Here is a 27,188-nt window from a genome sequence, read left to right on the forward strand (position 1 = left end):
ATGATCTCAATATGCTTGAGTGGAGAGAACTCGTTCTCCAACACCCGCCAGGAAGAAATCTTCCGCAGCACCGGGCCAGTAGCGAAGGAGATGTCTATGTAGGTTGCCACTTGCCTTCTGACGAAAGTCTTCGAAGTCGAAAGATAACTTTCTCGGTTAATTTGCCGAGGGAGTTTAGGAGAGAAATTGGCCTATGAGAGGCGGGAGCAGTCGGGTTTTTGTCCGGCTTTAAGCTAGGAAGTATTACAGCGTGGAAATAGCCAAGTGCAGATTTCGAGAGGCGAAAACCTCAGACACCCCCAGGACCGGTTGGACCGGTGAACCCTGCTGAGAGGTAATAGGCTCGAAACCGGTCCTGGGGGTGCCTGAGGTTGGCGCATCTCGAGATCTGCACTCTAGCAAACTATTAGCACAATAGTTTTAAGGCGCAATTGAGAGTGCCGTCTGGGGCTGGGGATTTTCGGCTAGAGAGACGACAGAGACACGAGTTAATCTCCGACGGGGTTTTTACATAAGAATGCAAAATCGAGTGAATGTGTGTAGGGTATTGAGAATGTAAAGTGGAAGTTGCTCCCCCTAGACTTAAAATAATTTTTCCCCAAACCGGTCTGGTCTTTACTGTTGTTGCGATACAGTCGCTCTTTATCCGGACACTCTGTTCACAGTGAGGCCACTATTCAAGCCTGTTTTTTTTCCAGTCGACATACGAGCGTAGCAATGAATATCAGCTGATCGACTGCGCCAAGTATTTCCTGGACCAGGTGGACGTGATCAAGCAGCCCAACTACACCCCCACTGAGCAGGACATTTTGCGCTGTCGCGTCTTGACTAGCGGAATTTTTGAGACGCAATTTCAAGTGGACAAAGTCAACTTTCAGTAAGTTCTCAACACAGACCACTGAACTACGCCTGGGTAACACTGTGTTGAGTTGTGGCCGAGTTAATGAGTTATAACTCATCGGTTAATGCGCCAAGTCGTAAAAATTCACTGAGTTACGCAGGCCTACACTGGATGCTTTTCACGGTACTTATCATTTTCTAGCATGTTTGATGTGGGCGGTCAACGTGACGAGCGTCGCAAATGGATTCAGTGCTTCAACGACGTGACCGCCATCATTTTCGTGACGGCGTGCAGTTCATACAATATGGTGTTGCGTGAGGATCCGACTCAGAACCGGCTCAAAGAGTCTCTCGAGCTGTTCAAGTCGATCTGGAACAATCGCTGGCTCCGAACCATATCCGTGATTCTGTTCCTCAACAAGCAGGATCTGCTAGCCGAGAAGATTCTAGCAGGTAAGCAATCACAATGTAAGTTCAGACTTCATTTTTCCTTATATCGATGTTGTTTAGGGTGGCGGTAGTCTGCCGGCTTGCTTGTTAGCGCACTTAATACAGTTTGCACCTTTTTCCATCCGATTTTCAACGCTTTACAGATTTTTTATCTTCTTGACGAGTAGTTTTTGCTCCAGAAGTGTAGATGTTTGATGCGACCGCATGCATTGGCTGTAGAATTTCCGATGGGAATAATCGGCTTAGATAATTGGAAGTATTCGATTACGGTTTTTAATTAATTGACGATTTGAGACTTAAAAAAATGTTTTGGATGGACACAGTTTTTAAAAGGGAGAAGAGAGATGGGCGTTTATTGATATCAAAGGTCAAAGGGAGATGAAATAGGAGACACTTTTTCAGGATCAAATTTTCCGATTTCCGTGTTCTGCTGAAAATTGCATCTGCGCCAAAATAATTCGGTTGAAGCAGAGAGTGCGATGCACACGACAAACTCGCAAATTGGGGTTTTAAAATGGCCATCGCAATCGCCAGATCTGAATCCGATTGAGCATCTTTAGAAAAACTTAAATAGCATCGCAGTTTCTCAGTCACATRAACTCGAAAATGATTTAYTTGACGCACCCRACACTGAATAAGTAATGACGTAATGAATGAAAAAAAAAATTAAACAGTAATGAAGTAATGAATCAGTAATGAGCTAAAACACTGAAGAAGTTGTTTTTAGTAAGAGAGTAATAGTTAACACAATTATTGCATAAAATCGCCGCCAGGTGAGCTGTTGCTAAGATCTGCAAAGAATTATCAAAAATTCGCCAAAAGAGGAGTGATTTTGAAGTTCTGTGCGTTTATAAAGCTGATATTCCTCTATCCAAGGGGTCTCCATTTCATGCCATTTTGAGAAAATTTATAATTATATTAGTATAATGCACCAATTCTACAATTGGAAAAACATAGAAAYACAATTAAAATAACCTTATTTGGAGTGTTTTGGTATTTGTATCGCCGTTAGAAGCAGAAAAACCCTAAAAGTCAAGCGAGGTTGTACGATTTAATTATACATATAGAATAAAGTACATTAAATTTATTATTTTATCTTAATTCGAAAAATGTTTGTAAATGTTTAAAAAATTATTAAATTTGTTTTTTATTCATACTTTTTAATTCTCACCAACTTTCCTTGATAACAATTTTCGACTTTGTTAAAAAGTTTATTTTAGCTGGATTGATAAACTCTGCAGTTGGTATTTTTCGCCGGCGACGTCGTTCGTGCAATTGGTTATTTAACCAATGAGAGAAAGAGTTTCATGTCATGTGAGTAACTAACAGCGTGACATTTGTCAAAACGAGGCCGTGTTTTGTTTGTTTTTGGCAAGATGGCAGAAGAAGTAATTTTCGTTGAAGATTCTGATATTAGCAACTTGCTAATAGAACGAATACAGAATTATGAGTACTTGTGCAATTTGGCRCACAAAGACTACAAAAATGCCCAGAAGAAACAGGATGCCTGGGCTGAAATTCGCAAGATCAACTACCGATGGTAGCGCTGCGAAACGTCAAATTACTCGTTGTCGAGTGACAGTTGAGAGTTGTCAGACTTATTTATTTATTGGAGTTGATGATGTTTATATCATAAAACAATACTTACACACATTTCATATGTTTCTATTTCTTTAAAAGCTTCGAAAAGTTGTTTAGAACATAGCAAAACAAATCACAATCAAATGTAAACATCAATGTCAATAAAACAAGTGTCAAATTATTAGCTAACTTGTAGTTATAATGTTAGCCACCAGGGGGCGTTAGGACTTTTGAACGCGCGAATAGCGGGCGCACTAAATGCATCTGGTATCATGGTCCATTCGTGACACGTTCGGAAATTGTCAGCCAATCTACTGCACTTGAAGGAGTTTTCAGGTATTCAGGGCAAAGGACTGTCCATATGCCTTTTACAGTTTCGTGGATAATTTTGTGGACAGTTGTATGTCCAATCTGAAATCTCGATGCCAAAATCTGCATATTCGTTCCCTGAGAAAGGTACCTAAGAAGGGTCATAATGCGATGAATAAAAAATTGGAAAAATTGAAGTGTGCATACTTTTCATTTTCGCAAAATATTGAAAGTGTCCCTTTGTTGGTCTTTGCTTATTGATAGGCCTTACTTTAAACCGCTCTGTTCGACGCTTTTTCTTCAATAGTAAATATGAGGTTAAAATGAACGTAAAAGCAAGTGGCTTCGGTCTCCACATTTTGATATTAAAATGACAAAAAAGTCATTACTGTGTGTATTATTGGGTAAACACAACACGCAACATAACCAACAATAATCATTTGGGCATACAATCTGTACGCCCAAAAACGCACTCTTTGAGAAATAAAGGCAATTTTAGAATTTTAATTGCAGTGACAGTTTTTTTATTGTGTAATTTGATTTTAGGTACATGAAAAATTGCTCATGTGTACTAATTTTTGTCATTTGATCACTTAGATCCGGAGTACGACGTAAAATGCCTGCCTTCAACTTTCAAACTGTTTACTGCTCTTCTTTTAAAATAATTTTGCACTCGCGCTAACATTTCAGTTGTCACTAACAAGCAGGCAGAGAGAATTCCCTCCTTCATATTATCTGACGTTGTGGTAGCAGTAACCATCATTTGTCATCAGCTTTCATTATCTTTTATAAAACCCTAATTAAAATTAGGGTTTTATAAGAAAAAAGGGAGGAAAGGTTAGGGATTAAAAATAAAGATCTGGAGACCGGGAGGGCAAGTTGAGTGCGAACTTCTACGGCATAATTAAAAAGTAATTAAAAAAGGCATAATAAAAAAATTGAAATAAAGAAAAAAGCGTTGAAATGTCAACATTATCAATTAATKCAAATCGTGTTTATGCGTTGCTATGGATATGAAAGACAATTTRAAAAACCRGTGACTTTTGACAAGGTTAAATACTTTAAATTCTCGATAATTCTGTAACAAGATGAGCCATTTATACACACATTTCAACACATATGTAGTTTTTCGTGGAGAATKAAAATTTATAATAAAAATATATCTAACTATTTTAATTTCCAAAGTGGTTTCTGTCTCTKAAAGAGAGTCTAGTGGTCYAGATCCACTAGACTATGAGACTCAGTCTTAGTCGGAAAGTACGGGAGATCGCTTCGTCCACTGCCTCATCGCCTTTGATAATGTCCATCGCAGTTGTGGACGAAACGTCAGGAAGAAATTCCCATAGACCACGGCTTAAAAGCCCGGAAAACATTCCCAAATGTGACTTCCCCGGTTATTAACAACAAATATATCTTTTTATATGGGACACTGTGTCATCAATTTTTCAAGTCTAGACTGTATGCCCGCTTTAAACGGGTAGGCTTTGGACGACGAGGCGAATGCCAATGTCAATAGTGACAGCTGTCAAAGTGTTTCTTAATGCTGCCTATAGATCTCGCTTATGTCTGAGTTTTAGGGGAATTAACGAAATTAATCTGAAATGAAATTTGAGAATTGTGAAAAGTGGGATATAATTGTTTGCTTCATAGAAACCGGGGAGCTAGGAACTGTATCCAGAGAGAAGACAACTATTCAGGGACATTTTCACAAGATTGCAATATAATCTAAAAATTATGGCCAATTTGAGATGAAAAGGCCAAAAAGATATGAATGAAATAGGGATAGAATTAGATGAGGAACATTATTAGGAACCGGTGAAAATAACCCCAAAACATCAACGCGAAATTTAACTGTAGCAGCCTGCCTGTCAATTTTGACGAACTTCAAACAAAATTGAAACCGTATAGAAGGAGAAAAGTACATCATCGCAGGCCTGGAAGTTTTTGAACACCGAATGGATTTTTGCCGCTGGTTGCTGAAAAACTGATGCAAAGTGCACGATTTTCCGTTACAGACGAAGGATTTATAAGTAATCCTCATTCAGTTGTGGAGCAGAGAAATCAAGGGAGATTTGGGTTTAATGTGTGGGCAGGTGTTTCAGAGGTGGAATTATCGGTCAATGGGTCCCTGATGGCACTCTAACATCGCAAAAGTATTTAGACATTTTAAGACAAGTAGAACCCTTTGTTGATGATCTGCCGCTTACGGAACGGGGGAACATTTTCCCAGCAAGATGGGGCACCAACCCCATAACACTCCAATAGTCAACAATTCTTGATAATAAATGAATTGGAAACCAAGGGGTTATTATGTGGCCGGCAAGATCACCGGAACAACCCTTGAAAAACCGTATTTTTAAATTCTCKRCCAACTTTAGACCAGAGTTAGAAATATCAGTAATGCAACGATTTGCATCTTTCACCTATTTTCGCTTAATTCACCCTGCAAATGCTCTCGAGTTATAAGTTGCATCGGAAATTTGGCAAACTGGAACGCAGCTAATGGCCAGTTTTCTACTTTCAGGCAAAAGTAAACTAGAAGACTACTTTGCGGAGTTCACGAGGTACCAGCCGCCATCCGAGGTACCCAACGAGAATAACGAACATCCCGAAGTGTTCAGGGCCAAGTACTTCATTCGTGACGAGTTCCTGGTAAGTTGTGGTCGCACTGCAAAAAAGTTGAAGTTGGCGCTCAATTACGGTCTAAGTGCGCTGTTGCCATGTTGTGGTAATATTTGACGCCAATTTTGTTTTTTATCCGTCATTTCTGTCAAGCAATTTACCGATGTTTAGCATAGATTTCGAAGAAGAATAGTTGACCATCAGCGAATTTATTTACAGTTTTGGGGGTGAAATATTTTTTATTTTAGCAGTATTTACGAATTTTAGATATTTTTAGATAAGTATGATTCAAATGTTGCAGATTATGTTAGACTCGTTTAGAAATTCAAGAATGTCTACTGTTGGACGCAACATTTGTTTCAAGACTTTCTGCAAAATGGAGTGAATAATTAACATTGTTTTGAATTGAAGGTGAAGATGAATATCCGAAGTTAAGAAAATTGCATTATGTGAACGTTCAGGATTTCTGTTAATTTTACCATACTCCGCCCCTTCGTATAGTATTGAAATTATTCCTCCAACATAGTAAAAAACTCAATTAGGCACGATAATTTCCCATTCACATATCTTTCCTATATGGGAAATATGGGTAAATAAATGTTTGACAGACGTCAAATATAACTGCAACACGGCAACAGCGCACGGTTAGACGCTCGTCTCAATGTAACTGAATGGTGTGCGTTTGTTTTCAGCGCATCAGCACAGCTTCAGGTGAGGGCAAACACTATTGCTACCCGCACTTCACCTGCGCAGTAGACACGGAAAACATTAAGCGAGTGTTCAACGACTGTCGGGACATCATTCAGCGCATGCACCTGCGCCAATACGAGCTGTTATAACCGCCCCCAAGTAACCACCAAATGACCACCGCCAACATTTCATCTGTTCGTCTGGCTGATGATTTTCCTGCCGCTGCTGCTGCCGCCGCTTCTCTTCAAGGTTGTCTGCGACTTTCCAGCCATGCCAGATTATACGGGTAAACGATCTTCTCACGGAGGGAGGGATTTCTTGGGCTGACTATGATGACTGTGTACATGAGTGGCATGGATGTGGGCGATTTATACAGTGGGGTCCAAAGGGACAATCAGTAGCCGCTTAGAGGGGTAATCGTGGCGCTTGAACGCGGGCTTCGATGATTTTTGCTTTGAGTCCCCCGCACAAGTCCGGACGGACTGTGGAGCCGAGAAATCGGCGCCCATCCTGTATAAACGGGCCCTGTAAAGACGGCCATGACGGGATTAGGACATGAGTGACATGGATGCTTGTTGAGGCCCAAAGATTCTGACAAATCCGCACTGAACCTTTTCTCCCCCCACCTTCATTAGTTTATCGATGTTCTAGACAGGCATTCCCTGTGTATCCTAATTAAGGTTCTGTATATTAGGCCCTAAGACAAGGTGCAAACAGTCGATACTGTCAACAATTGGAGCACTTTGGTTTCATTTTTACGCACCGATAGTGGGCGCGTGGTTTTTCGCTTGTTCACAACAACAGTCGCTGTCAATTCCTCACAAAACAAGCGACAAAAAATCGCCCAGAGAATTAATAAACAAAAATCAGTAGGACCAACTTAATGCAACGCAAACATTTAACTGAATTACCTCAGGTGAGGCAGGTCGAGCTGGATGGGGGCGATAATCCGGCTCGCACGCTTGGTTATCGCCAATTCAGATTACGGAAGGACAATTTCGAATCTCCACTAATAATTATTGCATAGTACAAAGGCCCCACTAACTACCGAAACGATCTTCATTGTTAAACCCTGCCCGAATGGACTTTTTTTCATCGCCCCGATTTGACCGATCAGGTCCCGTTTGCCTAGTCGAAGTGCAAAAGTTGGAACTTTTTCCCCTCCGGCTACTAGTCCTTGTTTTCTATCTAACTAGACATGGGAGTGGAAGCGAGCGAGCGTCTGTGCGAGTGTCTGCATGCGTGCGTGTATATTTAAACAACCCTGAGGAAGTTTGGCGTTCGAAACGTCGTGATAAATTCAGTAATCGAAAGTTAAGGTTCCTCTCGCCCGATCGATGTGATGTGAATTTTCGTCTCTTTGAAGCTTGGGACTTATTTCAATTTTAAATGTTTTAGATGGTACATATTATGAAACATACATAGACCAGTGAATTGTGTTTTTATATAGTGAACTAGCGAATATCAGTGTCAGTGTACATTTTCCCACACACACACACACACCACAGATTTCAGTGTATGTACATTTATTTCAGTGTGACGAGGCTCAAAGGGCCGGCTATCCTCTTCTGCGTAAGCGGCATGAATTCTTAGCCGGGCGGTTGTTGCACGTGCCACCCTGTATATATATTGAGCGCGGAATTCTGCATGCCCACATTTTCGATTCTCCTTTAGCCATAAACTCGTTCAGAAAGGTGCCAAAAACCAATGACAAAATTGATCGATCGAATCCGGCCCCTTTTTGCCTCCAACGTGCGAACCGGAACTGTTCGGTCAGAAAATCCGCGTTCGAACAAACTGAGCTGTTGTGTTTGATTTTGTTTTGTTTCGTTGCTCTTGACTTGGAAATTATTCAACGGAAATGTCATTTAATTGTTGTTTATACAGTGTGACCCATTTTTTATCGATGTAACGGCTGCACAAGCGAACACTGTGTTTGACTGGATTTATTCATACCCTTTAGTGCCATTAACCAGTTTGTGGTGGGTGAGCTACAAAAATGTATTCTGGCCTGGACTGACTGCTCAACCGTTAATGTGTGTTAACGTTTCGAACCTATTAGCCATCCTCAACCGGATTTTCATTTCTCCTTCGTGAGCTAAGCCCAGTTGATGAGCGCTTTGTCTGGTTGAAAGTACTACTGATTAAAGGCAGCTAACCAGTTAGGCGTAATTCATTATCGCGTCCGTTAAAGCTAATGGCGTAACAGCCACCAAAAACATTACTTTAGTTTTTGGGCAAAAACCATCAAATTTTAAGAAAAACACTATAAACCGAAAAGTGTTCAAACGACTCAAGCTTGACTGCAAATATGTATATCTGCAGGAGGAAACCAGTGCTGGTTGACAAGCTGTAGACGGAAAAAACATTGGATTGCCGCTTCGCCTGTGTTCAAAGTACCGCTAGTACTTGAGCGCAAGTAAAATGGGAGATTTTAGTTTGTTTTATCGAAAGTCGCATTCATTGGGAACTTTTCTGCCTCTTAAATATTTTTGCAAGAAGCGACAGTTTTTGAGTGAAATAATCAGGAGGAACTCTTTCTCACGTCTCCTGAAGCTGATGGCTTAACAGCAGCCAAATCACTATAGTGTTTTTTGCTCTAAAACCATCCAAGTTTCGGAAAAACCTCTAGAACCCAAAAAGTGTCCAAACGGCTCAAGCATGTTTGTTTGCAAAAATGTATGTTTGTAGGAAGAATATTCTGCCGGTTAACGAGCTGCGAGCAAAAAAAGAACGACTGATTGCCAGTTTGTGTTGAAACTAATATACTAATTCAAGGCAGCTAAAATGGGGATTTCTGTTTGTTCTATAGAAAGCGACATTCATTTGGCCACTTTTGTCTTAAGTGTTTTGGCCCAAAGCGACGGTTTTCGAGCAAAACAATTAGGCACAATTCTTTGTCGCGTCCCTTAAAGCTAATGCCTTAACAGCCAAACCAAAACACTACTTTAGTTTTTGCTCAAAAGCCGTCAAATTTTCCGAAAAAACACTATAAACCGAAAAATGTTCAAATGACTCAAGCTTGACTGCAAATATATCTGCATGAGGAAACCAGTGCTGGTTGACAAGCTGTAGACAGAAAAAGAACATTCCATTTGCCACTTTGCCTGTGTTCAAAGTACCACTAGTACCTGAGCGCATGTAAAATTGGGATTTTAGTTTGTTCTATGGAAAGCCGCATTCATTGTGGCTCTTTTTTGCCTCTTGAATGTTTTTGATAAAACCCATAATTTTGACAAAGGAAAAACTAATTTCACTCTTTTCGAAGCGAGCTAAACACTAATTGCCTACTAGTTTTGCTCTTAAACAAGTTCCTCAACTCAGTTCAAGTGTTCAACTTTTCCCTCCTTGGGTGTTTTGGTTGAAAGCGATGGTTTTCCAGCAAAAAATGAAGTAAAACTTCGCCTCTTAACGGCTCTTAAGTGGCTAACGGACAACAACGTCGCTTTAATTTTTGGTTCAAAAACCATCCAAGTTTCAAAAAAGACTGTGAGTGTGAGTTCAAAAATATTCCGAATAACTGAAACTTGCTGGCACATTTTTTGCAGGACACGCAAAAATTACTCGCTCTTCCTAGATGCGAACAAGGCACCTAAAGCGCGTGTTGAATGAATCCAAAAAACACAGTGTTTCCCGTTAGCAGTTCCCATTGAAAAATGTGATACAGTGTATGTAATGTTACTTTTACACATGTTAACCTATTTTTACATAGAACCTTTTTATATTTATTTTTTGTTATTTATCAGCTAGTGCAATATGTTTACTTGTAGAACACGTGTGAGCTGAGGGGGACTGGCAGCACCTGATTGGCCATTTCATAGCCGTGCAGCGCCTATCGAGTGGCATTAAGGGGCCCCAAGCACCCCCTTTGGCACCCCATAGTTAAGTTTAAGATATTTTGTACAATCAGCAGAGAAATGTCCCCGGGGCCCATGCACAAGTCGAGGACATTGCCAACAAATTCACCCTGGTTTTTCAGATACATTTCGTCCCCGCCCCCATTTCCCTATATAGCGAGTTGTTTTGTAAAGTACTTAAAAGGTAGTTGAAACGCAGAATTAATAATATACGTAAGGTAAATTAATTGAACGCGCCTATGGGCTCGATTGGCGGATTTTCGGCCGGCAATTTGGCTGTTGGCCTTTACGTGTGCCACCCTCTTGGGCCATTGATCCTGCTCGTGGCTGTAATTTACATTTATCTTTAATTTTGTGTTCGAAAACCCGGATTATTGGCCAAATGGGGCGGACGGCGGATTAAGCCGACAGTCGATTTGCCACAATCTAGTCGGGCTTTAATGCGCGATTACTACAAAAAATGAAAAAATTGAAAGATTCTTATGTGGATTTTTTTATTCGCTTAAATGACGCTGTATAGTGATGCGTTCCACTTGCGCTGGACACGTTTATGTTTAACAGATGGTAGATTTAAGGGCATTATTCATTTTTGTATTGTTTAGGTTAAGGCATTGTGTATATATACGTGGTGCAGCACCGTGGAACTGATGGAAGCTTTGTATTTAATGAACCTTTGACTAACGCGCGTTTCATTGTGCTGTACTGGAGATCTCTAAAATTCGGCTCAAATTGTAGCTTGTCATGATTTGCGAACGTCTAGTATACAGTGTCGTTTAAAACAAAAAACTGTACTAAGGAATAAAAAGTGTTAAGTATATGGTAAGAAGGCTGGCGGTTTTATTCACTTGCCATCGGAATAAAGGCCTGCCTGCTCTGACGTCACGAGGTCCAGGGCTGTAAGTGCTGTGCACCCGAGCGCAAGGGAAATTTTAGTGGTGAATCGCCAGTGTGTGTGTTCAGCTTCCCAAAAGTCAAAAGCCTGTTGAACAGTGGCCTTCAGACAATTTTCAGCCCGCGAAAAATTGCAGAATTTATCAACGCCATTCTACACAGGATAGTATAATATGTACAAAAAAACCGAAAATTTTGGAAAACTTCTTTAACCCCCCGTCTGAAAAATACGTTTTCTCGAGATCCGCAAAGTCGCCCTCCGTGGTGGCGATGACCTCCGCATTCGACTCAAATTTCTGCGCGGCGCGTGACTTTCCAGTCTGGAACACAAAAAAAGTCGCACGGGACCAAATCTGGAGAATACGGTGGATGGAGCAGCAGTTCGTAGCCCAATTTGGCCCTTGCGGAGGCGCACTACGGGCGCGAATGTCAAAATAAAATGGCGCCTTTTAGAAACGACTTATGGGCCTGATTTTTTTAAATGTTGTTAGACTGATACAGCTTATGGAAAATTATTGACAATGCCACAATGTATTCTCCCAATATAACTTCAAAGATCTCATAAATCGAGTGATTCCCATATTTCTTCGGAACGGATCCTAACATCTAACGCAGGTACCTTTTCCATTGGAACGTGTAGATTCCCCTCCCCTCCTGGTGTTCACCAGGAAGTTCGTATACTATGATTCAATAAGTTGACTCTCACTTTGTCCAGAGACTGTCATTACCTCAAATAAAAATTTATTTGCAGTGGCAAAACGTGAATTTCTGTAGTATAAAGTAATATTTTGAATCTATTTGGTCAGTAAATTTCCATAACCTTAAACCAGATACTTTTATCGAGATAATTAGATAATCGAACTGACCAAATAGGAACATTAAACTAATTAAATTGTTTTATGCAACTGAACTTTTTTCAAGAGGACAAAATAGGGTTAGTGTGAGTAGTACCGGGCTTGCGAAACATTAAAATACAAAGAGTAGAGGAGGGAGTTTGTTATGAAGCCGTTTGTGTCGTTAGAACGCCTGCAAACATTGAAACTCTGCGACCATAGATAAAAATGAGCAACAATTAATGTGATGGTGTCCGAGACGCTCGTGTATTACAGTGTTCCAAACGTGTAACCTGAAACCGGAGTAACAGCTAGCCGATTTAACCGTTTTTTTTTGGAACCGTCTCATAAAACCTAAATAGCGGTGCGCACTTCGGACACCGTCGAGCCATTTATCTAGCTGCAGCCGCTTGCCGACTTAAACCGTTCTTTTTGGAACCGTCTCATAAAACAGAAACAGTTGTGCGCACTTCGCACCAGCTGCAGCCGTTTGCCGACTTAAACGTTTCTTTTCGAACCGTCTCATAAATCTGAAAAAGAGGTTCGCGTCAGCACAGAATCGTTGCGGCATCGTCGAGCGCTTTCGCTCTATCCAGTTGCAGCAGTTTCAGTAACCATTTGCAACGGAAAATATGTTGTATGTAGTTGCGCGTTCCCTTGATGATTGTGTATCACTTTTCGTTTATAAGAATTACTGTTCAGTTCTCCAGAAACCAGCAAAAATTTGTTTAGTTGCTGCGATAATATAATTCAGCATTTTTAAGTCTATAAGTATTTAGTTTTCTGACATTATGTAATAAATCTTTAAAAAAAGAAATTTATCTCAAGAAACTTAGCTCGGGAGTTATTTACCCATAATCAGCAAACTAAGAAGAATGTACTCTTGCATATGAGCTGTGAGCAAACTAAGAGTCTAAGACATAAATTCCATCACAGTTGAAATGTAAAATAACAACCGTTTTTAGCAGAATGTGCACCTGAATTTAAGCAAGCTGGCCATTTTTAAATATAAATTCAGTCAGAGATGAAATAAAAGTTATTTGAATAGTAATAAGCGTTGTAGGGTCGATATATTTTTTTAAATTATTTTTTGGTGGTACCAAAATTAAGTCGAGTAATACTTCGTCCAGGTTTGCCAAACACGCATTTATGTTTGTTGTTATTGTGGATTATTTAATGTTATTGTGAAACGAAATGCGAGAGATTATTTTCTAAAGCGGGTGCTATCATAATCGCGCGAAGAACTAGAATCAGTAAAAATCATCTGCAAACAATTTTATTCTTAAATGTTAATTCATTTTTAAATAACAATGAGATTTTTAAACGATTTCGCGCATAAACCGTATATTTTATTTAATCAGTTTAGTTTATTATCAGTTTTTTGTTCTTTAAGTAGTTACTTCTGAGGAGTAATTTTAAGTAGTTACTCTAAAGGAAATCATGATATATCATCACTACTTCTACCATCATCATCATCATTCTGCATTTTTAATGAAAAATTAAAAAAGTAACATGTTCCTTTTGGAACCGCATTTTGAAACCTATTACCAAGGTGAAACTGAAACGTTGTAACCTTGTTGTTACAGAAAAAAAAATAACCCTCATAGCACACCTCTATTGTGTATTTAAACCATCCCGCAGCCGTGGAAGATTTAAATTATAATATCCGTCAGGCTGCGGCCAACATACCGCTGGCTATGTTGGAGAGTGGACAGGCACTTGAAAATTGACTGAACGGAAAATTGCGATTTCTATGAAAACCTTAGGAGTTTGGTATAGGAAACCTTTATAGTACTCAATAGAAAATTAGATTTTTTATCTGTTCGTGTCATAAATTATAGGGTGTTCCATTTAAATTAAACAAGTTATTAGCGGTCAAAACTTGCAGTTGTTTGAACACAATTTTGAACACACACACCCTGTATCTGTTACAACAGACACAACTGCTTCTATTGTAGCCACAAGGTCTAATTTGGAATAGGAAGTCGAAATGGGTGTTGCCAATTTAAACTAAAAAGAAAAGTTTTAACGAAATTCCTCAAAAACAACTCACGTTTATTTCGAGATCGTAGACACCAATAATAGTTTACCAGTTTCGAGCTTCGCCAACCTCAGGCACCCTCAAGACCGGTTTCGAGCCTATTTGCTCATTTCCCATGTGGAGCGTGGCTGGAAAAATTAATTACCGCTGTGGTGTCACCACCAGTGTGGCCAGATTGGGCGGTTTATCGCAAAACGGGCTTTTTGCTACGAAAGCTTTAAGAAAGTCGCTATGCGACTTTTGGGCGGTATTTCTCAATTTTTACTTTATTGTTTGGCGTGTTGTCACTGTTATCTTTTACGATTTTTTCACTTAGGCGACTATAGATATGATACTATACTTAATTGTAAAATAAATCAGAACAAGACCAGGAAGTTTTGGAGATTTGCAACAAAATATTTTCAAATATCCTATTTCCTAAACTTATTTAGAATGAGATTTAAGAACTATGAACAATCGAACTTGTTATGCTGCCTTTTCTTGTTGAATAAAGTCAATTTTACTCAATATTATATAAAATGAAAATTAATAGACATAAGTCTACTTATTTTAATTTTATTTCTGACCGGAACTATTTTACTTCCTAATCATGTTTCAACTCACTTCCTCGACTAAAGAGATAAATCATTACGTTTTTAGACGTTTGTTTTGTTTTTTACAGTATTTAATTACAAAATTTGGTATGCAAACATTTGTTTTATAAATTACGAAAAATGCTCTTTGAAATTGTCGTAAAGATAATAGGGATTGCGAGGATTGACAGCACAGCAATTGCGACTGTGGGCGATAAATGAGATAGTCCTGGGCGACAATGCTAACGGAATTCTGGCCACACTGGTAACAACCAAAGGAGTTCGAACGCGCCCTACGACAAATGATTACTGATTGAAGGGTACCGACAAGTACCAATATCACATCTATCAGTTAGAGGAGGAAAAACAACTCCCTGTGGTCAACAGAGGAGTGCTGGAATCGTGGGACGAGGCCAAAATTAGAGGTGAGTTAATACATAGTCGAAGTTGACGCCCGAGGCGAAACCGAGGGGCAGCCCACCCATCCTCTTACTCAGGATGCCCTGCAAAGCCTCCTGCACAAAACAACAGGCAAGAGAAGAAACTCCTGCAGCTCACAGTGCACACCACAAGCTGCCACTAGAACCGGAAGCTACAATGTGCAGCCAAGAAGAACCTGCCGCCTCCCAACTTCAACCAATGGGGAATGAACAACTGGAGCAAACAATTCAAGCCATGCAAGCCCAGATGCAGACGTTCATGATTGCACGGATGAGCAGCCATGTCTAGGCCGGAAAGATCTTTGTGTCACCAACTGGCAGGCTTTCCAGAGAACATTGGAAAGCACCAGCAGGATCCATCAGACGGCAAAAAAGGAACACCTGGACCGGGCAGCCGAAAGACTCACCAGGGACAACAACGCTGGCAACTAACTAACAACGCCATGGCAGCCTCAACATGTCTTTCCGTAGTTCCGATAGCGTAAATGGACAAAATGCCTCCCTGGTTAAACGCCAAAATCAGGGCGAAAACCCGGATAATTCAATGGCAATTTCAGGCTAAACCCAGCTAATAAGTTCTAAACCGGTCCCGGGGGTGCCTGAGGTCGGCGAGCCTCAAAATTTGCATCTTACTTACATAATTTCTTGTTCGGATCATGAATGTCGAGGAAATTCTTGTCTTGGAAAGCACAGGATGAAGAATTTATAAACTAATTTTTTTCTTGGAACTTGAAACCTACAAGAGACTGTTGCACACAAGAGATTGGCTATTTCATTAGAGAATATTTTTTTGTCTTAAATAATTGCGTTTCAGTAGGAAAAGTCATTTTATAGAGGTGAAGGGGGACACCATGGTTAAGGCAGTATGAAAAGAAAATCGGCATTATTTTTAAGAACTACAATGAAACTAACGTCGAGAGAAGAAAGACATGCGAGAAGGCAGAAACAGAATCTTTTTTGAACAACTTTAAGACTGCTGCTCAAAATGATAAAATTACAAAATCTACCCTACACGATAAGAACAAAGGAATAAAAATAATTCTTCGCAAGAAGAAGAGAAACTTAATAAGTTTAAGAATACGCCTCTTTCTAGGTGCCAAAACCATTTTTAACGCTTAATCCATTTGTTCTATGGAATTCGACCAAAGGGACACGGAAAACTCTAAATTATTTAATTGCAAATTTTCTTATCGAAATTTTACTTTTTATTAAGAAAAAACTGAGCATCTTCCGCCTTCACCCCGAATGACGGAATTTTTGAAAATTTTGAAAAATTTGAACAGAGGAAAGCTTAAATTGCCAAAAAGCCAAGTAACCGATATCGTTTTGTATGGTTTAATTTTCGCTATTTTATACAATTAGAACGCTTCGGAAGCATGAAATGTTCAGCTACAACTGAAATCAAACCGTTTGTGGTTAGTTAAACTACGTTCATTTATTAGTCATGGAAAGGCCAAACAGTTAAACCAAACATTGTAGAAAGCATACAGATTCCTGAAGACATTATTTTGGTAAAAAATCTTGATATTCGCTCTAATTCTTCTCTATGTTCGCGTAAAAAAATGTTGACCTATGCCGGCGCGCCTTCGTTATTTCGGTGGTAACGCTTTCACTCGCTCAAACCGCACTCTCAATGGAAGCGAGACCATTTCTCTTAACGGGTTTTTTTGCACAAGCTATAAATAGTTGGAACCAGTGGTGCTTTTGCTCAGTACCAATCATGTTAACTTTGCAGGTAAATATTCGCATCTTAGCGTCGCAGTGAGCTTTAAAGCGCGTTCAGACGGTGACATTAATGTCGTGACGTCAATTTCACAACAATGTCATTGTCTGAACACCCGAGTGTCCCAATGTCATAATGTCGTGACGTTAGTGTCACATATCAAAATTGTTTGATATTCGCGAGAAGTTCACACGCCACCTGGTGACGACAATTTTAACTACAAGTTGTAGTAATTTGATACTTGTTTTGTTGACATTGGTGTTTACATCTGATTGTAATTTGTTTTGCTCTAATCAACTTTTGCAAGCTTTTAAAGAAACAGTTTGAAAAGTGTGTAAGTATTGTTTTATGTTATAAATGTCAAATCAAATCTATTCCTGGGTTTCAGTGATTTATTGTCTCTATTTATTAATCAAAATACGTTTCGGTGTGTTTTTCCACCATCATCAGTTTTTATGTGTAGCGTTGTTGCTGCTTTAAGCCTTGGCATGCATTTTCTGAAATGCATGCCAAGTATATAGGATTTCAGGAAAGTATATACAATGAAGTTATAAATGTCATCAACTCCAATAAATCTCAATCAATAGCAAGTCTGACAACTCTCAACTGTCACTCGACAACGAGTATTTTGACGTTTCGCAGCGCCACCATCAGTAGTAGAACTCGCGACATCATGACACTGCCGATGTCTCGGTGACATTTTGACATTTCTTAAAGACTGTCAATCTTTAGCGCGATATTTTCTTTCACTTGGAGGACACGAGAGTCTGTCGCGACAAAATATGTTGGCGAGTGTGAACACCTAGTGTCATGACATCGATGTCACCGTCTGAACGAGCCTGTATTTTAAAAAATTTGGGGGAGTTTCAGATTCTGCTAATGTGCGCCGCCTTGATATGGGCGCAGCCTCAAGACGCCTACGAACCAGCCAGGCCAGGCACGCACCATTCTGCCCAGTTTCCTTCAAATTAAAACGGTTGGTGTTGCAGGTCGAGTGCAGATTAAGGTGTTCAGGGGCCCGACCGAGGAGGACGGGGGCCAACAGTTCGCCCCTTGGGGCTACTTTGTGAAACAGCCGGCCGACGACCAGAAAAAGTGAAATGTTTTAGACAGTAACTTGAAATATATATATTTCTATATGTGATGCAACTCTATGTATATAAACGATTGCATTTGACATGTACCTCTTAACAATTTAATACTTCGGATTTTTTAAGGCCAATTTTAGGACGGAGCGAGCAGTGATAATGTAAGGGAAAACCGGGTTTGAACTGTGGGAATGCATGTAGGAAGGTACTGAAAACTAAAATTACAAAAATATGTACACTGCTTAGAGTAGAATTGATTAATTAAGTACTGATTTAAGTGCATGATAGACCGTAAATAAAATTGATAAATATCACGAAAATTGTGTAAAATTCGATAAAAATACACTAAAATGGTAATTAACACAAGAATAAATATGATAACACTGCCACTTTAGACTTAACAATATGCTTAACATGCTAAAATTTGCGTGTTCCACGCGACCGAGTGCCGACCGGTTGCACTGCTGATCGGTGAATGGAAGGCCCATTTCGGATGGAAAGAGTAAAAACACAACAAAACCCCAACCGAAATCGGCCCTCAACTCTCTTTGCTTGAGCTGTAAGAGGTTCTACAAGGCCCCAACTTAAACAGGGAAGTTTCACGGGCTTCAGCCTTTCAGGGTTGCATGCAAAGGAAGTCTCAAAGTGCTTTGAATGTCACTATTTTAGTTTTTTGCTGTAACAAAAAATGGAAACCAAAAAGTGTCTGTGTTAATCGAGCTCTCTTGAAGACATATTTGTAGTCAGATTAGATTTTTCCTGGCCCTAAATGGGAGACGGTAAAATATGATTGGAAGTTGTTCGGACAGAAGTCAGAATATAAGGATAGTAGTTTCCGCGCGATTTCCGGCTGTAGCTCACTGTTCAAATAATCTAAGAAAGTGCCAAAAACCGCTATTTGCGCATAACTTTGCCTACAATTCCCACAAAATGAGACCAATTAAATTAAATGCCGTTCATTTGCTTACCCAAAAAAACAAAAATCTGTCGATTTGAGCGTTTTTTAAATTTTCTAAAACTAATTTAGTTTTATCAGACTATGAATAATTTAGTTTTGCTTCTAAAAAATCGTGCTATAACTTTTTTTGAGACGTCGGACAGGGTTCTCCAAGGGTCTATTTTACTCGCAAAGAGTTTAAACATTGGTTTGAAAATCAGGAATTTTTTATGTTAAAAGTTAAAGAATAAATTATTTTCAGCTAAAATTTCCTCATCAATTGCTACGATTTCTATGCAAACGTTAAGCTCTACGACGTTCTGGAGCCCAGCTAATTTTCTCCAAAAAAATCGTTGCACGCAAACTATTGTCCCTATATTCTGGCACCCTTACCAACAACCTCCAATAATTCCTATAAAGCCATTGAAAGCCTACTCTGAAGAAGCAAAAATGAATGGCGATTCGCAACTTTGTCTGAAAACCTCACAAGTAACTCAACGTTCCTTAAATGTTGGTTATTGTGCGTTCCGTAGAAAGCCAAATTCGTTGCGAAACTGTTTGGTTCCTTGCGTGTTTTGCTAAAATTAACGACTTCTGAGTAAAAAAATTGTACTCTTGTCGCGCCTCTCAAAGCTGCGACTTGACAGCGGGCAAAGCACTATTTTATTTACTTACTCTTAAACCATCCAGAAAAATCAGTAGAAACCAAAAAAGCTCCTTATGCAGTGAGCTGACTGGTCAAAATTTTGCAGTGCTGAATTCCTGCCGGCGAACAATTTAGAAGCAAAAATGAATTGTGCAATTCATTGCTTATAAGTTGGTGACGTTGTGCAAAAAACTCAACTCAGGATCAGGAAAAAAATTGTTACTTTGCTCTCTAACTAACTCTCTTTGCGCGAACTGTCACCACTTTGAAAATCCTTTGCATTGCAGTTACGATAATTGAAACGACTGCCCGTCTGGGCAGCCGTTTCCTCGATCCTGCCCCACGACTACACACTATATAAGAAAAATAATCTGGAATACACAGAATATGGAATGTAGAGAACAAGTCTTTAAGTACACGGATTCAGTTCAGTTAGGCAGTAGCGCAATAAAAAAAAACGTAAGTAGAAAGAGTGATACTGACCTGGGAAAGGTTAAAATTTTGATCACAAAAGTTTGATTGTAAAATTTCATTGCTCCAAGCAGGAGCTGCCTTAGGGTTGGGGGCGGTTTACAAGTGCAAAATGCCATCGTCAGTGCCACCCCCGTTGCTGTTCGCCGTCTCCAGGTTGATGTTGGCGGTCAAGTCGACGATTTCGTCCTGATCGAATTTGTCCTCGGGATCGGAGCCCGCCGTTGTTTGCGACTGCTGCGACCCGCTCGACATGTGCGAGTTCCTGCTGAAGCTGCCTCTGCGCACCGGCCCCACCGTTCGCTGATTGGCCGGTTTCACTGTTATAATCAAGTTGCTGCTGTTCGCTATCATCATATCAGTCACCTGGTCAAGAAAATCGTGCATTAAAGTCGTGTCAAACAAGATTTTTTATTCGGATGAAAGACAAAACGAGTAATAAGAACTCGTGAGTTCAACTACCAATACTTAGACACTTTTCAATATATTTAAAGGCTTGCAGAAGCTGAGTAGAACTAAAGAAATCAAGTCCCAATGACATCTAATCAAAATAAGTTTCCAGTGTCAAATTTGACTAGTTAAAGTGTAGTTATAATTAAGCTGCCAGGGGGCGCTGGACTGGAACTCGCGCATGGCCAAAAATCAAAACGAACGTCTAATTACGGAAAGGGATCCGAGCGCTCTTGCCGTGTTGTGGTAACAGTTGACGTCAATTTTCTGTTCTTTTTCCGTCATTTCTGTCAAGCTATTTGCTGATGTTTGGGATTCCAAAGAAAAATAACCGATCATTATCGAATTTATTTCCCGTTTTGGAGGAGGAATATTTTAGATATTTTTAGATAGGGGAAACACCCGTACAGGGTGTTTCCTCATAAGTTGTTTAATTTTACTAAACATTTTTAAATATGAATTTAAAATTAAAATATTAAACACGGAAATGTCAAAATATGACAATCTTTTTTTATGAAACACCGTATATATTTTTGGATAGGTCGATTGGAATTTCCTGATTTCAGAAATATACATATATATTGCCTAACTTTGTATTAGTTATCTTTTCTGTATTATAATTGAAAAAATTTAATTAACAGCAAATCAAATTGGCCTCAAATGAAACAAAAAACTATAGAAAGAGCACATTACGTAATTTATTGCTACTATAAATGTCAAAACCAATAAATAAATAAAAACAAAATAATGAAAATCACTGACTTTGTGTCTGACCTCCGTTACTCTTTAATCTACGTCAATTTTATCCATAACGTTTTGAATATAATGGTATTGATTAATATGGTTAATTGCATCCACTATTTGAAAGCGTCTAACTAGAGTCTAACTAGGTCGGGGCTATTTGGAGGCCATTGTTTAGGGACACGCTCGTCCAATCAAAATTTCAACAATTTTATTTAAAAAAAGTGCTACGGGGCGAACGTTATGGGGTGGAGAAAGCGCCTTGTTGAATTTCAATGCTACTTTGATTTGTCGCTATTTATAATTTTTAAAACGTAATATAGGAAAAACGGTTCATGCAAATATAGGCGAAATATATATTTTTGAAATGAGGAAATTATGAAAAATCAAGACGGTCAAATTTTAACATTTCCGTGTGTTTTATATTTTAATTTTAAAATTAGATTTAACAATTTTAAATTAAATTAAACAACTTTATCACATAATAATTTTTCATTCACATCTATAGAAGTAAGAGTTTTTTACGGTAAGGTAAGAGATTGAGTTGCGCGGCTTGATGGTTCCGTACCCGTTCAGCTCCCCTACATGGGTAAATGCTTGACAGAAATGACGTAAAATATTGTCACTACCACGGCAACAGCGCACGGAGCCTTTTCCGTAATTAGACGTTCGTAAAATAAGACATAAATTTCATATTCTAAATTTGATGTCAATGGCACGTTCTGACGTTTGTAATTTTTCAAAAGCGTGTTTTTGTAAGCACATTGAAGTGAAACAACGAGGGTCGAAAATTCTATGTGCTGAACCCGACCAGAAGGTAAAGATGCCGTAAGCGTGGGTTTCAACTTCCAACCTTCCAACAGCTGTTTTCATTGCATAAGTTGCATGTTTCGCATGACATCTGCGCTATTTAAAAAGATGTTTTGCGTGTGTTGCAACATTGGAGAAAGCAGAAAAAGACTTCAGACTGAATTGGTAACAAAGCCACAATTTACAAATTGTAAGTAAACTTTAAATTTGGATCAGTTGTTGGTAAACCTAAGTAATTAATTAAAAATGTCGATCCTTTTTAATGAAAATACGAAAAAATATAATGAGAGTGGCAAGTTCAATTTATCACATTAACTATTGCGCACAGTGGGCTTAATTCACGAGTTCAAAAGTCCAGACGCCTCCTGGTGGCTAAAATTATAACTACAAGTTATGTAGTAATTTGACACTTTGTACTGTTGACATTGGTGTCACTTTGGCGTTTACATCTCATTGTGATTTGTTTTGATATATTCAACTTTTTGCAAGCTTTTAAAGAAATACATAGAAACAGATCTAAACGTGTTTAAGTATTGTTTTATGTTATAAATGTCACCAACTCTAGTTCGCGAGTTCAACTACCGATGGTGGAGCTGCTAAACGTCAAATTACTCGTTGTCTAGTGACAGTTGAGACTTGTTTATTTATTGGAGTTGATGCCATTTATTGTTATTATAAATTGTGTATTGTTTTATGTTTAAAACAATGCTTACACACTTTTCGACCGGTTTCTATTTCTTTAAAAGCTTGCAAAAAGTTGAATAGAACAAAACAAATCACAATCAGATGTAAACACCAATGTGATACCAATGCCAACAAAACAAGTGTCAAATTACTAGTTAACTTGTAGCTATAATTTTAGCCACCAGGCGGCGCCTGGACTTTTGAACTCGCGAATAAATAAACAAGTCTCAACTGACACTCGACAACTAGTAATTTGACGTTTAGCAGCGCCACCATCGGTAGTTGAACTCGCGAATAGTCCGTGCGAAAAAGTAAAAGTAATTGACGAGGTTCGTTCTCACAGCCGCAAGAAACCGATTCCTGACAACTAATGTCCGCAATAAAGCAAATTGCTTTCGCACAGACATTTGATTGGTTTCAAAGTAACGGTCCACTGTTCTCACACAAATTTTCTTCAAGCAAAAGGATGCCATTTTAAGGCGTGTGGTCAATAAATGAATAAATAAATAATCAGAACGAGTGATTTTGAATCGACGGAAGAACGTGAAGTTTCTGAATTTTGTCATTCAGCTACCTATACAGACCTACTTAGAATGTTTAATTGAAGAACGGACAAGGCCGATGAAACTTAATTTATGGACTATTTAAGCACAAGAGACAGCGTAGAAGTGGCAAGCTTTGAATATTGGCCATATGTATTCTACGCCAATATCAACTATGAACAAGAACAAGCCAAAACGGAACCCTGGTGACGCATCTACGCGTTAAAACTGGTTTGGAAACAGTCACGAACCGGTTGTAAACTTGCCATGAGAACAAACCTATGATGCTTCCAATCGAATAAAAAATACTTCCGCTTAATTGTTTGTTTGGGCAACGTACTTGATCCAGAGTTTTCCCGGCCACCTCGATTCCATTCACTTCCAGCACCTCATCGTTGACCGCTAGCAGGCCTGTCGACTCTGCCAGACCGCCAGGCACGAGCCTGGATATAAACACGCCTGGTATTTTCTCTAAGCCTGCAACAGAAGTGGACTTAGCGTCGATTTGCACGGCGTAAAACAAACCGCACCGTTTTGTGTAACCTTGACACTGGTTCCATCCCTGATGTAAAACCCCAACGGCTTGTCGGAACCATGCTTGAGCAGCCGAACTCTTCGGCACGTCTCCGGCACGATGTCCACATCGATGATGGCCGACACTTGTCGGAAATCGTGCGGATTTGAGATGGGGAGGATTTTGGTTCGGGCTGGGGTGCCCCCCAAGATTGTCGAGATTAAGTTGCGCGGCTTGATGGTTCCGTAGCCGTTCAGCTCCTCTAAACTGTCACCTGCAAGACAATTAATGAATTAGTTAATGAAAAATTAAGAAAATGAACGTTACACAGCCAAATTCGAAAGTTGCGTTTTTTTTTTGGATCTCAACATATAAGTTTAAAGATAAACCAAATATCTCAAAACTTTTTCGGATTTTGCTCTTTTATTTTATATGTTTTGTAACTAAACACAAGATTAAATTTCTCTTCTTCGAACATTTATCGAAAAAAGTAACTTTCAAGCCAAATACAATTGGAGCGATCGAGGTTTTTTACTACGCAAAAATTGCACTTCGAAAACACCAATTAACAGCCTTTATTCCCCACTAAATCTTCAGAAGTAGTATATTTGAAAACATTTCTACCAATCAATGATACATTTTCAGTTTTCTTATATAAAAAAGATCAGAAAAGCGGTTGCTCAGAAATGTTCCTTCAAATTGCAGCAGCAGACAACGCAATTTGTTCCTAAAAACCAGTTTTTTGTGTGACGCTCAAGGTCCTTAATCGTGCAGAAAAAAGCGCAGAAAACTTTTTTAATAGCACCAACACAGCTTTTCTTGATTACTGCAGACTTTTGATCAGTTGACGCTTCAGGCGCTCATTTTGGCTTCAAACTACACAAGTAACGCTCTTAACAAAAGCTTTAGAACAACCGCTCTCAGAAAATTGGTGTCAAAACTCCAAAGGCGCAAATAACGCGACTTGTTCCTACAAGCTCAATCAGGTTAAATGTGCATCATCGAAGATGTATGGCAAATTAGTGGCTTTGATGCTCAAGAATCTAGAAAAGTGTTCAACGGAGACTCAGAAGACTTTTTAGTGTTGCTTGCACGACGCTCAAAGAGAGGCTCAAATTAAGAAGATTAAATAGACTTCATTTCAACTGCAGTGAAACGCGCAAGAATTGTGTGGATGAACAGTGGAAATATGTTTTTCTGGTTAAATTGGTAAATAAATAGTTTTTTGCTGAAAGAGTTGAGTGGCGGCTAAACTTTCACCAGTGTCGACCAATAGCTAAACATTACATTTTTATTGGGAAAATTGGTGATTGTTTTGAAAAACTTTGACGAAATCGGTTTCGGACCAAAGCGTTCAACTAAACTGCTCAACAAAATGAACGATTAAACACCAAAATCTGCCCCAACTTTGGAACTGAATACATTCTCATTGCTTCAAGCGATTTAGTTGATTTTTTAAGATCACTGTAAACAGACGAAATAAGCGAAAAATTCAATAACGCTTTGCGATATTTTAAGGCTTGTGGTGTTGAAATACAAAAAATCGTGTTTTGTTCAACTGCCAACACGCTGAACTTTGGCCAATTTTGTATTGTTTCATCCGCCACCCTGTAGAAACTTTATCTGGAGCAATAATTGTTTGCAAAAACACACACTAACCGAAAACGAATTGCACTAAGTGACGCTTCAAGTAGAAATCAAGTCGCAGTAAGTAAGTTACATCAAGAGGCGGGTTTTCAACAGAAATCGCAAACAAAATGAGCACATGAGAAGAATGAACAGAGGGAGAACAGAGAACAAATCACCACTGGCAAGAAGTACCGGAACGCCACGGAAAATATGGAGCGACAATCTTATCATCAACTAAAACCGCAATGTGCAGAATAAACCGGCAACCTGCCTAAAATAGAGAACGAAGTAGAAAAATAATTGGAACAGTTGCAGAAAACGGACTGAAAATCAGAAAGATAAAATAGAATAAATGTGCATTGGAAATGGGCAGCTAGACGGATCATTCGACAAAGCAGTTAAATAAAGGAACGCTTACAGAGGCGAGCAATTGGTCAATGAAATAAACAAAATTTCCACAGGCCCTGGAATAGAGGAGGAAAAAAAGGAATTAAGGAGGAGGAAAAGCTAGAATACAGAAAAGAGATAAAAGGACGAGATTTGGAGGAAAACTTGTGGAGATCGGACTCATACTGTCGGACAAAAGTAGAGCAAAGTTTTGAAATATGCAGAGTGAAATTAATTTTTAAATATTTAATTAATAAATAATAACTTTTTTCTGCCTACCCATATCAACCTGGCTTTAAAACACAATTATTTTCCGTTCATATTTACGCAAGAAATGTATTCTCGTTCGAAGTCGCTAACAGCCAGTTCTCGAAATTTTTTGAGCAACTTTTTAATTGCAAATTAATACGTAAAAAAGATCGAAGAGTAATAGATCGAGTAAATGCTGTGAATTTTATTGATCACGATGATGTGAAACACGAATTATCCAGGAAGATGGATCCGCACGTGGTGGTTGTGTGGCCTCCACGTTGATCCGATCTCACGCTCTTAGATTTTTTATGTGGGCTTTATCAAAGATAGGTTTGCGCGCATTAAAGTTGGATGCATGCTGCCGATAAAAAAATCCTATCAAGAACTGGGGTTTATCATTTAGTTGGAATCAGAGAAAAAAATCAAATTTCATGTTCTTTTCTGGGTTGGAATACGAAGGTCTGGTGCATTCAGCAAAAGGGTTTTAACATTAAAAATTTACTATAGAAATCTAAAGTTGTTTAATTTAAGTCTGTTACTTGTTGTGACTAATTTGCATTTAATGCATCCAAGAGTTTCTTCTTCTGCCTGGACCTCTTCTACCGTCCACCTTGCCCTGAAGGATAAGTTGCTGAAGGCGATATTCGTTGTGTCTCATCAGATGGCCAAAGTATTCCAGTTTACTTTCTTTATCATGAATGTGATTTCTTGTTGTTTGCCGATTCTTCTGAGTATTTCTTCGTTTGTGACCTTACAGGATATTTGGAGAACACGCCGATATACCCACATGTCTCAAAGGCCGAGATCTTTTTCATAAGTTGTTCTGACACGGTCCATGCTTTTACTCCGTATAGCAAGACTGTGAATATGTAGCAATTTAGTAGTGAGATGTTTCTTCAGCTAAATGTTTTTCATTCTAACAAAAGTTGTTCTTGCCTTCTCAATCCTGGATTTAATTTCTAGGGGGATGTCCCATTGACTGTGAAGAATTGTCCCTAAATATGTATATTTTTCAACGTGTTGTATGGGTGTTTGATTTAGTGTAAGTCTTCCTATTGGTATTCGTTGTTTACTAATGCACATCCACGTTGTTTTTGATATATTTAGTCCGAATTCCTCGGATACATTGTTCACCTTCTGTAATAGACTGAATATCTTCAAGACTGTCAGCTATGATGGCAGTGTCGT

General features: G+C 39.0%; 2 protein-coding genes and 1 long non-coding RNA gene across 6 annotated transcripts in view; 2 read left to right on the forward strand and 1 right to left on the reverse strand.

The window, feature by feature from the left end:
• LOC125504412 (guanine nucleotide-binding protein G(s) subunit alpha-like) lies at positions 1 to 11,175 on the forward strand. Its single transcript, XM_048666312.1, has 6 exons — positions 1 to 98; positions 238 to 308; positions 670 to 877; positions 1,043 to 1,293; positions 5,705 to 5,832; positions 6,495 to 11,175. The coding sequence occupies exons 1-6, from the start codon at positions 1 to 3 to the stop codon at positions 6,639 to 6,641; spliced, it is 903 nt and encodes a 300-aa protein (XP_048522269.1). The 3' UTR covers positions 6,642 to 11,175.
• LOC125502303 (partitioning defective 6 homolog beta-like) overlaps positions 2,940 to 27,188 on the reverse strand; it is a 25,280-nt gene continuing 1,031 nt past the window's right edge. For 2 of the 4 annotated variants that reach the window (XM_048666318.1, XM_048666317.1), the window contains 3 exons: positions 23,749 to 24,006; positions 23,559 to 23,695; positions 17,962 to 20,357 (listed from right to left, as the gene is read on the reverse strand). In XM_048666318.1, coding sequence (XP_048522275.1) covers positions 20,091 to 20,357; positions 23,559 to 23,695; positions 23,749 to 24,006 — 662 coding nt within the window. In that variant the 3' untranslated portion in view covers positions 17,962 to 20,090. Of the gene's footprint in view, positions 3,332 to 17,961; positions 20,358 to 23,558; positions 23,696 to 23,748; positions 24,007 to 27,188 lie in introns of those variants that run through there. The other 2 variants (XR_007281473.1, XR_007281472.1) reach the window with 2 other exon arrangements.
• On the forward strand, positions 21,638 to 23,537 carry LOC125504415. Its single transcript, XR_007281476.1, has 2 exons — positions 21,638 to 22,182; positions 23,326 to 23,537. It is a non-coding gene; the product is annotated as an uncharacterized LOC125504415 (long non-coding RNA).

The sequence above is a fragment of the Dendroctonus ponderosae genome, unplaced genomic scaffold (assembly GCF_020466585.1).
Source record: "Dendroctonus ponderosae isolate FM_Combo_2020 unplaced genomic scaffold, Dpon_F_20191213v2 Dpon_F_20191213_48, whole genome shotgun sequence".
NCBI classification, from domain to species: Eukaryota; Metazoa; Arthropoda; class Insecta; order Coleoptera; family Curculionidae; genus Dendroctonus; species Dendroctonus ponderosae.